The sequence below is a fragment of the Dermacentor andersoni genome, chromosome 1 (genome assembly GCF_023375885.2).
Source record: "Dermacentor andersoni chromosome 1, qqDerAnde1_hic_scaffold, whole genome shotgun sequence".
Taxonomy (NCBI): domain Eukaryota; kingdom Metazoa; phylum Arthropoda; class Arachnida; order Ixodida; family Ixodidae; genus Dermacentor; species Dermacentor andersoni.
This window is the reverse complement of record NC_092814.1, coordinates 80,321,528-80,333,581: the sequence shown is the minus strand read 5'-3', so window position 1 is coordinate 80,333,581 and position 12,054 is coordinate 80,321,528. Positions and strand designations below refer to the sequence as shown.

General features: G+C 39.3%; 1 protein-coding gene across 1 annotated transcript in view; it reads right to left on the bottom strand.

The window, feature by feature from the left end:
- The window catches only part of LOC126545975 (GPI ethanolamine phosphate transferase 1-like), an 83,964-nt gene that overhangs the window by 49,224 nt on the left and 22,686 nt on the right, over positions 1-12,054 (bottom strand). The window contains exons 7-10 of the mRNA XM_050194025.3: positions 5,919-6,019; positions 5,674-5,822; positions 5,510-5,588; positions 3,528-3,607 (exon numbers count right to left, since the gene is read on the bottom strand). Coding sequence (XP_050049982.2) covers positions 3,528-3,607; positions 5,510-5,588; positions 5,674-5,822; positions 5,919-6,019 — 409 coding nt within the window. The remainder of the gene's footprint in view (positions 1-3,527; positions 3,608-5,509; positions 5,589-5,673; positions 5,823-5,918; positions 6,020-12,054) is intronic.

Sequence of the window (12,054 nt, the reverse complement as noted above, 5' to 3'; positions counted from 1 at the left end):
AAAATATTTGTCTTCAACTTGTTAATTTTGTGGCCTTTACATTTTTCATATCAGCAGAATGCAATGCTTAGCTGGTTTTGAACTGATACAGTTCTAAAGTTCATGTGATATTTTATTTACTTATTAAATAGACAAAAAACATGGGAGCATTGATATCAGTTATTTCTGGCATAAATTTTGGGACATACAAATATATTATTTTACGAAAAATACATATTTTACTTGTCTTGACAGTACATAGTGTTCAAGAATTTGTTTACAGCACCATTGGCAATGCCAGTGCAGTTATTATTGATGTATTTGATCCCTCAACAAATACTATATGAAGGAGGCCAAGCTACAGAGTGATACCCCCCCCTCCCCCTAAACGAGATTTCTGACTACACCACTTATTGCATTAACAGAAACGTGGCTACAACCTCATGTACAACATTGTGAAATCTTTTACTTGTTTCGATTTCGTATCTTCCATTGTAATCGCACTGCTCGCCAAGGTGGAGGTGTACTACTCGCTAGTATTTCAAAGCCCCTGCAGTGTCATAACGTCCACATTCATTGTAACCTGGAAGTTGTGTGTGCTTGCATTGATATCGGTTACCGTGAAATTATGATCACTGTTTGCTAGCGCCCTCCCTCCTACCCATCCACTTTCAGCACTGAGCTTCACAATGTGCTTAACACACTTACGTTGCGGCATCCTTCAGACCCCATTACATTATTGGGGGATTTTAAGTTCCCCAACATATGCTGGACTACTGATCCTCCGCGCTGTTATCCATCTTCTTCACAAAGTAAAGACTTTCTTGATCTCTGCTCTTTATTTTGCCTAACACAATTAGTATTAGAACCAACTAGGATCTCAGACAGCACTGCTAACCTCCTTGACTTAATCTTACTCTCTCATCTTAACATAGTTACCAATGTTTCATGCTTACTGGGCTTAAGTGATCACCTGGGGCTTTTGTTCAACATGTTGTCTCCTGTGTTAAAACCAGTTGTTGAAATAATCATAATAATTTACCACTATGATAGGGAAAATTTTGATGATGTTAATATTGAGCTAGCTACCTTTCTTAATCCTTTCCAAGCCAATTTGATGATCGCATGGTTGATGAGAACTGGATTGTTTTCAAAAATAAAATACATGAGCTCACCAATAAGTTTGTTTCGTGAAGTGTAATACCATGCAATGTTAAAAAGCTCTGGTTCAACTCCAAGTTAAAAAAGGCTTTCCAACTAAAAAAAAAAAGAAAAATGACTGTATCGCATAGTGAATAAAAGCGCACTGGCTTTGAAAAGGGATGCTTATAAGGAAGCGAACAATACCTACACAGAGGCCATAAAACTTGCCATAAAATTTGCCAGAAAGGCGTTCCAAGTACACACTTTGCCTACAATGCTTGCGAATGACCCTAAAACGTTTTGGTGTGTTATTAACCCCCCAAACATAATTCGGTCACGCTGATTGATTCCAGTGGTCCACCGGTACCCGATGATGTATGGCCCCATGTCCTTAATTTTGTATTCTGGAACAACTTCGTCGTATGCACTGACCTTGCACTTCTAACTCTTGAGTTTTGGAATTACCCAGCTATGAACTTTTATCATTGAACCTCTTGGGGTCGAAAATGTAATCAAAGGTCTGAAGTTTTCATCAAGTCATGGTGCTGATCAGATTAACGTGAAATTTCTGAAAAGTACTGTTGTTTATTAATTTGTTCTACTTTCAAGAATTTTGTCAGCAATCTTTAGGCACCCATCTGCTCCCTGCAGATTGGAAGGTCGGGAAGGCTTCACAAGTCCGACAGCAAAAATTCGCCCCTCAACTACCGCCCTATTTCCCTCACGAACATTCCTTGCAAGGTTCTTGAGCATGTTTTGTACTCACATTTAGCAAAGCACTTAGACAATAACTTATTTTTCACAAAAGCACGACAAGGTTTCTGGAAAAGCTTGTCTTGCAAAACACAACTCCTTTCTTTTAATCACAGCTTTCATCATATTTCAACAAAGGTTCATTTGCAGACTGCGTTTTCTTTGACTTCGCCAAAGCCTTCGACAAAGTGTGTCATAAATTGCTTTAATTTATACTTAGTAAACTTAGTCTTGATCCTAACGTGTTTGCATGGCTTTAACATTTTCTGCTTAATCGGTAACAATATGTTGCGTCAAAAAACCATATGTCCTCATTTAACAACGTAGACTCTGGTGTGCCCCAAGGATCAGTTATAGGCCCTCTTCTTTTCCTAATTTACATTAACGATTTACTCAATTATTTTTTTTCTAACACTTACCTTTTCGTAGAAGACTGTGTTATCCGCTGTGAAATCTCAGACAAATCTGATAACAAATTCTTACAAGATGATATTAACGCTATGTCTAAATGATGTGGCTTATGGCTAATGCAACTTAACATAAGTAAATGTAAATGTATGCGTGTGACTTGCAGTGATATTCCTTCGCCAAACTATTACCTTAATGATATTCCCCTAGAAACCGTAACCTCCTATAAATAAATACCTACGTGTCCACATAACCTCGACACTTTCCTGGTCGTTACACATCGATAAGGTAATTAACAATACTAACCTCATGCTAGGTTATATTCGCAGAAGTTTTTCTTCTGCTCCTACATCATTAAAGTTAACCTTATACAAAACACTTATTAGGAGTAAAATGGAGTACACCTCATCCATCTGGGACCCGCACCTCGAAACCCTTATTCAATTACTTGAACTAATCCAAAATAATGCCGCGCATTTCATTTATAACAATTACAGCTGCACATCAAGTGTAACTTCCATGAATAACTCCTTGCTACTTGCTCCGCTCTCAAACGGATGTAAGTACTTTTTCCTTGCTTTATTTCATTAAATATATTTCCACAATTCCCATCTGCGCTATAATCTTATACCCTCTCCTACCTACATTTCCTCTTGCATTGATCATAGCCATAAGGTTGGAATAATTCAATGCCACCCCAGAACCTGCCACGAACAATTTATTCCTAGGAACTCTCACAAATGGCACCACCTTCCCGGCGAAGTTGTTGCAATCAAGGACAATTGTTTCATTCCCTCCGGGATGCAATTAAGTAATAAATTTTGCTGTATTAACTAGCCACTTTTTGCTGCTTTGTTATTTACTTTTGCATGTTTTTACCCACTCCTCTATGTAACACTTCAGTCTTGAGGGCAAAATAAAATAAAATACATTTGTAGTATTTTTATAAGAGAGGATTTTTTAGCAATTAAACTACACATGTCGGAAACCTAAATGCAATGACTGAATAAAGGCACTCTTCCTCAATTCAACTGTTCATGATGTCATGTTCACCATGGGTTTCTCCACATGGTATAATTAGCAACAGCACACAAAACACTAGAAGTACTCTTCCTCAATTCAACTGTTTGTGATGTCATGTTCACATAGGTTTCTTCACATGGCATAATTAGCAAGAGCATACAAAATCGTAGCACTGCTACACGAGTTATGGGGACAAGCAAGTAAAATATAAACAAACCTACCTCAAGGTCAGTCTGTCATACTTCTGATAGTACACAAGCCCTTTCAAAGAGAGTTCTATAAACTTCTCGATGACTTGGACCTATAAACAATAGAAAATAGTATATAATGTATACAGAAGAGAGACTTCGGCATACAGAAAGTGAGATTTTATAATAGTGTCCTTTAATAAGTGGTGTAGCCTTATAAAAAGCATCTGATTTCTCCCTTGACAGGGAAAAAAAAAGAAAAGAAAGAAAGAAAAGGAAAAGCTTTCCATACAACAGGAATTGTGTTATGTCTAGCAATCAAATGCACAGTAGCTCTTTCTCTGGAATGAATTCTGTTGTGATTTTGTCCCCTGAACTCTGTCCAAAGGTAGCTTGATGTGCTCTGTACAATATGTTTCTCGGTAAGGAGAATATTATTTTTTTTTATGTTTTAAAGATTTCTGAAAAATTAATGCATACATTGACCTTTTTATATACCAGGTGTTTCAGCGAACACTCTCAAATTTCTTTAGAACTGCCTATGGCAGATAGCACAATTCTAGTACATGAGCTGGTCTACTCAGAGACGGACATTACTTGTGCAAAAAATTGAAATACATAATGAAGTAATTTAAAAAATCACTAATTCAGTTTTCAGCGAATTACTTTATGGCACATATTTCAATTTACAAATTCTAGCCGGGGAGTTCGCAAGGCAGATCCACTTGAAACGAATTCACAGGATGACACCAGTTTTGAGATAGTAATTCCCTAACTTTGCAGAGAAATGCATTGGCATTCCAGTTACTTGCGCGCTTCGGTCCATAAAACGATGTTTTCTTAAGAAAGGAAGTGGAATGACCGTGCATTTTTACCGTGAGTTTGACGGTTTATATTTCGTAAATGGTGTCATCCACACAATTATTTTCAAGTGGATATACCTTGCAGTCTCACCCGCTAGAATTAGTAAATTACGACAAGGGCCATGAGGCCATTAGTTAAAAACTTAATTAGGGATTTTTTTTATTAGTCGATTATGCATTTCAATTTTTTTGTGCAAGTAATGTCCGCCTCTTCGAGTAGACTAGCTCAGGGACTAGAATTGTGCTATCCGCCACAGGCAATATCGAAAAAATTTTGAAAGTGTTCGCTGAAACACTGCATATTAAATTTAGATATTACATTTACTTTATATGTGTACATTTACTTTATAAGCTTGCAGCAGAATTTGGGCTGCTCTGTAACACAAGCATTCATTGCTGTATTACATATAGAAGAGCATGAAGTTATGAAGAGCAGGGACAAGCCGCTAATTACTGAGACATGAATGTTCCCACGACACTAAAGCTTAGTTAATGAGCTTCCCTCAAACAGACTACAAACCGTAGAAGCAACAAACAGACCACAGAAAATCCCAAAGAGCCACACAATGTGCCTTTATGAATTGCACAGAGGTAAAGAAGCACATGCCATGTAACCGCAGATGACAAGGTGCATGCCTGAGAAAAAAGGAAACCGAGGGCTTTGATTTTTATTAGAAAGACAAAGAGTGGCTCATGCACAAATATTTTTCAAATTTTCTTTTTTATATTTCAGTTCAAATTTAGGGTTGTGCTCCTTACACAAGAAAATACAGTATCCCCTTATAATCAGTTCCCTGCAACACTCGCAGCTTTTTCCTCATCCTCGGACTTTTGATGAGAGAATGTACCTTTGTAAGCATGCAAGACCAACTACTTAACCCAACAATTAGTTCTTCTCTTCCCACTTTTTCAGTTCTGCCATTAAATATATAGTCACATACTTTAGTACTATAAATATATCCATATATGAACGGAGTGTCATGAGTCATACATGACAACTAGAGCCTGAAATTTACAAATATGTTAGAGCTTTGAAAATTAGGGTTGTTACTAGTGGCACTTCCAAGTGTTAAAAGCTGACAAGCTGGTCCAATTCCTTCTTCTTTTTTCTGTGAGAAAATAAATGTCTTGCAGCATGGCATTAACACTTACTGCCTCCTTGTACCTTGACTGCTTGAGTAAAGTCTCAATCATTTCAATCAGCTCATGCTGTCTCTTGGGCATCATGTCCCTGAAAACAAGACAAAACATGAAAGCCCCAACAGAATCTCATCTACAAAACATGTTTAATGAGGTTCAATATGTTCTAAACTTACCTGAACTGACGAAAAAATAAAGAAAATGTTGTGTCCTCTATAATCTGTTTTTGCTCCTTGAACTGTGCGAGAATTTGCTTTGCATTTGTAAGCAGTGCAACTGCTCTGAAGTGCCAGTCAGTGTTGAGGTATTCAACAGGCAAGACACCCTGCACAAAAGATTTAATAGAACAACATACAAATGATGCATACAACTCGGCATAAGTCTCATGCTTGCAACTGTGCTTCAATCCTCAAAGACTCACAAGAGAATTGATTGGAATAGGCACACCCAAGAGAACAGCCATAAGAGGTGCCAAATCAGCTTGATTGATGTCCACTCTTCTGTATAAGGAAAGATTCCATGCTACAATAACAAAAAGAAAAAGAATCAGGCACATTGCTTCTGTGTTGGCAGGCATAAAAGATAATGGCATCCTGATGACTCATATGAAAGAAAAGGAGAACACAAAATCATGCTGCTGTGTGCTAAATATAATTCAAGCGAAATGACGAAGTGTTGATTTCTATCCAGAATGATAACATATTTTTCATGATGCTGGTAAAAGGTATCGCTTGAAGCTTTCCTGCCATTGTTCACTGTATAGTTTCTGTGCCAAAAAATTGTGCTGTGGTACCTCCAGGGCTATATGTCAATGCCTAGTGACCTGTTGTCAGTTCAACTACGCCCTGGTATATGTAGCAAAGACACTATTGTAACCATGCTGGGAGATGCACCACATCACTTTGCTTAAATGTTTAGTAGAAATAGGTTTGCAATTTGAAAACAATTGTGATGGTATTTGAAAGTATCCAAAAATTATTCATTCAGTATTCACTTTGTTAGTATGACTATCTGATTTATATTTGAATTAGTTTAAAAATATCCCCATCTGCACAACACTAACAGTAAGAACTTGCACTTCTGTGCAAAAGATATCAACCCCAAAACTAGGAAAAGCTACATCACATAAGCGACACTATAGCACTAATGATTAAGTGTTCAAATACTTAAAGAAGTAGGAGCAATACATTTTTTTTTTATGTATAACTGTCAGCCCTGTAATTACAGCATGGAGCCCCAATTTCTTTCGGGTGTGAGAAATGTAATTAAATCACATTTTAATGTGATCAGTTCAAGGTGGAAGGTGGCTTTATATGTGAAGCAGAAGACTCAATACATCATAGGAACCGGAAGTGGTGCTCACATGGTATTACACACAGCTGTGTGCACCCACAAAAAAGCCACACTGCCGAAAGCTGAGTGCTACCACCATGTGATGGGATAAAAGGAGAAAGGAGGCGAGAGGCACTTCTGTGTTCCTAGAGAAGAAACAGCAGAGGATCAGGCTTAGCCTGTGTCAGATGCCACCGTCCATAACACCGCATCGGCCGTGTGCCTTCAAAACAACACAGTCAGTCACAATGCATGATCGCGTCGATAGCGACCACATTTCTGTCCACAGTTGTTGCAGCAAATGGCAGTTTTGTTTTTACTCGGTGTGTGCGTTGGCTGTGTGCCTTAAGAACTGCAAGGTCACAGTTCATGATAGCGTCGATAGCCATCGCGGTTACGTCCACAGCAGTTGCGGCAAACAGTTGCTTCGTTTCGACTCAGTGCAAAGCTGTCAAGGATGAAGAGCACCGGCTACATCCCAATGGACAGACAATCGGCTGAGAACCTGCTGAAAAATAATCGGGATGTGTATGTGGTGGTGAAAAGTGTCTCGGATGAAGACGCACGCTGCAGCCGCGCTGCGAAGGAAGTCATGAGGCCTTTGCCACTGCGAACTCTATCAGTCATGAGATGATGACAATCGTAACTTCCGCACTGGTTTTGTGCAACACAGAAACAGGATTTGCTGACTCATTTAGTAAATAAAAGCATGTTGACATAGTAAGCATTTGCTGATTGTTTTCTTGATACCTTTGATAATTCGACATTCAGTTAATTCGGACATATCTTAAAGTCCCATGAAATCCGAATTAGGGAGGTTTTACTGTACCTCCAAACCTACAATTTCTGTGGCGTAACCAGCCTCCTGCTTCACATCTGTGCTGCATTTAGAACTGGTTGTATCAAAAGGTGACAATGATTTGCTGTGCAGTTGCGAAATTGAGCCTTCATATCATAAATATGGAGTTGACAACCACCTAATAAAGCAAAGAAAGATAGACAATATATCTTTGTGTCAGCGCTCCTTTGAATGGGCACTAAAAATAAATGCTAAGTTGTGTTAGTACACGACGCTTCTGTAATAGGCTCAATGGCAACTCTTACCGTAAGAGAAGTCTGGGCAAGTCATAAAAGATACAAAAACGAAAGATGGATAGTAATACTGCCCGGAAAGCTCCCACACCAACTCGCCATGACATCATAGATTTTTGACAGCATCTACATTAGCCTACTTAATCATAAATTGATAAAGAATGAGTACAATGCATTCTAAAAGAACCAAAGACTCGACCTAGCCAGTTTCAAGAACTTTTCTTGTGCCAAAACATACCAAATATGTGAAAATACTGCGAAACTTGACATCACACGTACCTGAGTCGAGGTTTTGGGGCTGGTATACAAAAACAAGGAAAATTTGGCCTTCATTTTCTGCACTAATAATCTATCCTTTTCTATCAAATTAATGAATATAGTTATGAAAAAAATAATTTGCCGGCCTAAACTGCTCTATTGTTGCTCTTTACTGTCCCATTAAGCTCTGTGTTCTTCCCTTTAAAGGGACATTAAAGGCGAATATTAAGTTAAGCTAAGTGATAGATTAGTGCTCAAGAATCTCTAAGGCATCAATATTATCGTGAACAGAGCCTTAATAACCAAGAAATTGAGGTAAATGCAGGACATGATTAGAGACTCCCCCAGGACATTCAAGTACTTGCGAGATGATGAAAGCACTCCTCAATTAAATTCTGTCACTAGTACTCAACCATTCGTTGCACAAAACGTCCTTGTATTGTATTTTAAGATGAAATAAAATGCTACTCGTCCAGTTCTATTTCATTTTTTTACAAAATTCATTGAAATTACCCTTGACGACGACGCGGGCGGTTGAACGGTTTCGTTTTCTCTCGACTCCACGCCGCCCATGCTTTCGCGTTTCAATAGGTATCGCATAGTGCTGCGCTGGTTTTGCTGGCTCAAGAAACTCGCACAAACTGCAAGTAGCAGAGAATTCAACTTCCATGTGACACTGCGGGATGCCCGAACGGTATCTGCCACTTGACCAAAAAGCAGCTGCAGTGGCGAATCGACCGCTCTGTCTGGGCTCGGTACCACCACCTATCGGGCGCCCTTTTACTCACCGAAGGCAGCAAAGGGTGGTGATTGCGTATGCAACGTCCCCACCCCCCGGCTTTGTGGCAGGAGATCTGAATTTTGAAAAAGGTATTCAGACCAACCTTCAGATACAATTTTCTCGTAAACTAAGTCTTTTCTTGGCATGAAACAAGCGCTGCGAGGTTTCTGGAATGGTATTTAAACAGTCCACGTCGACTTAGTATTTGCCTTTAGTGTCCCTTTAAGTTCCGTAATCAACTGTTTTCCGAGCCAGTAGCATAAATGTTCAAATTTGCTGTTATTAACACTTTATGTTCCTGCCCAAGATGTCCAAACACTATGTGCAGATATTTCCACGGACAAGTCTGAATACATCACTCCTTTTAGCATATCTGAAAAAGGCAGACCCTGCCATGAGTGCTTCTGCTCCAATGCTTGGGTTATCAGTTCTCATAAAAAAATCCTGCCCCCCCCCCCCCCCCCGAAAGCCAAACAGTGGCTGCATGCAGCCACTGTTTGGTTTCTGCTGCAAGCAGAAACCATACAAGACTACAACCATGCATGAGGGCTGACACTTAACACTGCACAGAGCACCCTGCTTCAGCCTTCTAGCCAAAACAAATTTACAGCTAGCCTACTGTATGCTGTTAGAACCAAGGGCTAGTTAGGTATATACCGTATTTATTCATATAACGATCGCACTTTTTTGTAAAAAAAAATTGACGCAAATTCAGGGGTGCGATCATTACGCGGGTTAAATTTTCGCAGAAAGTTTTTTTTTCATCCCACGCTTGCTGCGGGATGACAACAAATGGATGGATGGATGGATGTTATGAGTGTCCCCTTTGGAACAGGGCGCTGGGTTGCGCCACCAAGCTCTTGCTATTATACTGCCTAATGTCCTACCTAGGTAAAAAAAAAAAAAAAAAAAAAAAAAAAAAAAAAAAAAAAACCCCTATGAACTCCCACAACCCAACTTTCTGATCCCCTATTGCGAACTTTGCTTTTGTATGTCTCCGTTTTTTGTCGTTTCCCTACTTTTCTTCCACCAATCTTCCAATTGCCTCTTACTAATTTCTATTGTGGACATGTTTACTTTCCCCATGCTCTCGCTGAACCCAAGGGCTTCAAGGAGGCCAGTTATTCCTAAATCAATCGCTGGGCAGATATCTTCACATTCTAATACAACATGCTGCATCGTTTCCCTCGCTTTACCGCGGCAAGCACATGCTTCTTCTTCTTCCTTCTTATATCTCGCTTTATAGGTGCGTGTTCCAAGGTATCCCGATCTCGCTTCGAAAAGTAATGAGCTTTCCTTTGAGTTATCATAAATTGTTCCTTTCCTGATTTTGTTTTTTTCCTCTTAAGTAGTTACTCATGGCAGGTTTCCTTTCCATTGCCGCCACCCAGGAGATTATTTTAGCCTCTCTGACTTTCCGCTTGACGTTCTTTGTTGCTGTGTTGCCCACCCTACAGGTCGCATACTTGCTTGTAAGCTTCCTAGTTCTTTTCCTCCACTGTGAATCAATGTTTTTCCTGTACAGGCCAAAAAATAGGCGGCTGCCGCTGTAACAGTGCTGGACACCAAAACAAAAATGGCGGCTGGCAGAGCAAGCGGAACGGGCCCAACGCGATTTTTTTTTCTTCTTGTGAGTATGTTACGCGCATTGAAACAGTTTCTTCCTTGTCAGTAATGAATAATATCGTTACTGTCGGCAAGTTTGCAGCAATAACATAGCCATGACCACTTTGAGGGGACAGAAACAGAGATGGGCGTGCTTAATTGCCAGTGACATAGAAACACATGGCGGGCACGCTGCGGAAATTGCGGCATTTGTCTTCAATACTATCCTAATGCGGCACATTACCGCTAAGGGTGGGCAAATATCTTAGCTGTGTTACAAGCGTCGGCGTATGAATAGGGTACACTTCTAACGTATCAGTGTAAACGTGGCTACTATTGTTGCCGCTAGCGATTTGTTGCGTGCCCACGAGTGCAGAGGAGAGGAATAAAAAGGTGCCATTTTTGTTGTTGTTGTTCACCCCAACCATTATAAAGCCTACAAATAATAAAGCTAAGGCAAGTTTGGTTGTAGCTTTTTTTTCATGGAAGTGTGGAAAGTGATGAAAGGAATGAAATGAGGCATCTACTTAAGAATGTTTGGTGTGTGTAGGCCGCTTGGTATGTCTTGAAGAGTTGTTCCCATAGCGTTCAACAGATACTAAGCATGATCATCATTAGCTAGACTTGGCACACGACATATCGCTGTGGCAAGTTTGGGGTGCGATCATTACACGAAAAAGGAAAAAAATCAAATTTTGATGACAAAATTCAGGGGTGCGATCATTACGCGAGTGCGATCATTATGCAAGTAAATACAGTACATAGTATTAATTTTATTTCAGAGTTTTGACCTCTGCCAATATTTTGACCTCACACAATTACAATGTTAAATTAAATATGAAATCAGAGACTCTCTTACAGAATCTCTTCTTTAAGTTTGTTGGTAAATGAAAGTGACAAGCTACAGAGGCAACACACTTCCTGAATGATGAGTACATAATACAGCTGAGTCTGTTAAGAATTGTTGTTGATATGATATAGTGGAAGTATGCTAGTGAAAACTTCATTACAAGTGTAGGAGTGCCGTGCACCAACGCTGAGGTACATCCCCCACCAGCACACTCAACGCTGCTTGTAAATAAATCGCTGGAGATGTGAACATCCACATTTTAAAAGGTAATGCATTAGAACAAAAATAATAATACCTCTGGGGTTTTATTGTATTTATTTATTGATATTGTTAGCCCAAAGACCAATACAGGGTGGAGAAATCATAAAATAGGCTTCAAAGATCGCTATAAACATGAGCGCTACACAAATCAAACCAGAAAATACAACTGCTTAATTATGCCAATTTTACACAAGAAAATCTGCAGGTATATAAATGAGCATTGTATGACAGGCACCGAACACTACAAGCAACAACTGTACCATACAAAATCAAATTTTCAACATCACACACAGGAACTTCGACAATATCCCATAGAATCATATCCATGCTGGTTAGAAAAAAATATGTTCGAGCTTTCAATATAATTAAACAAGCTTT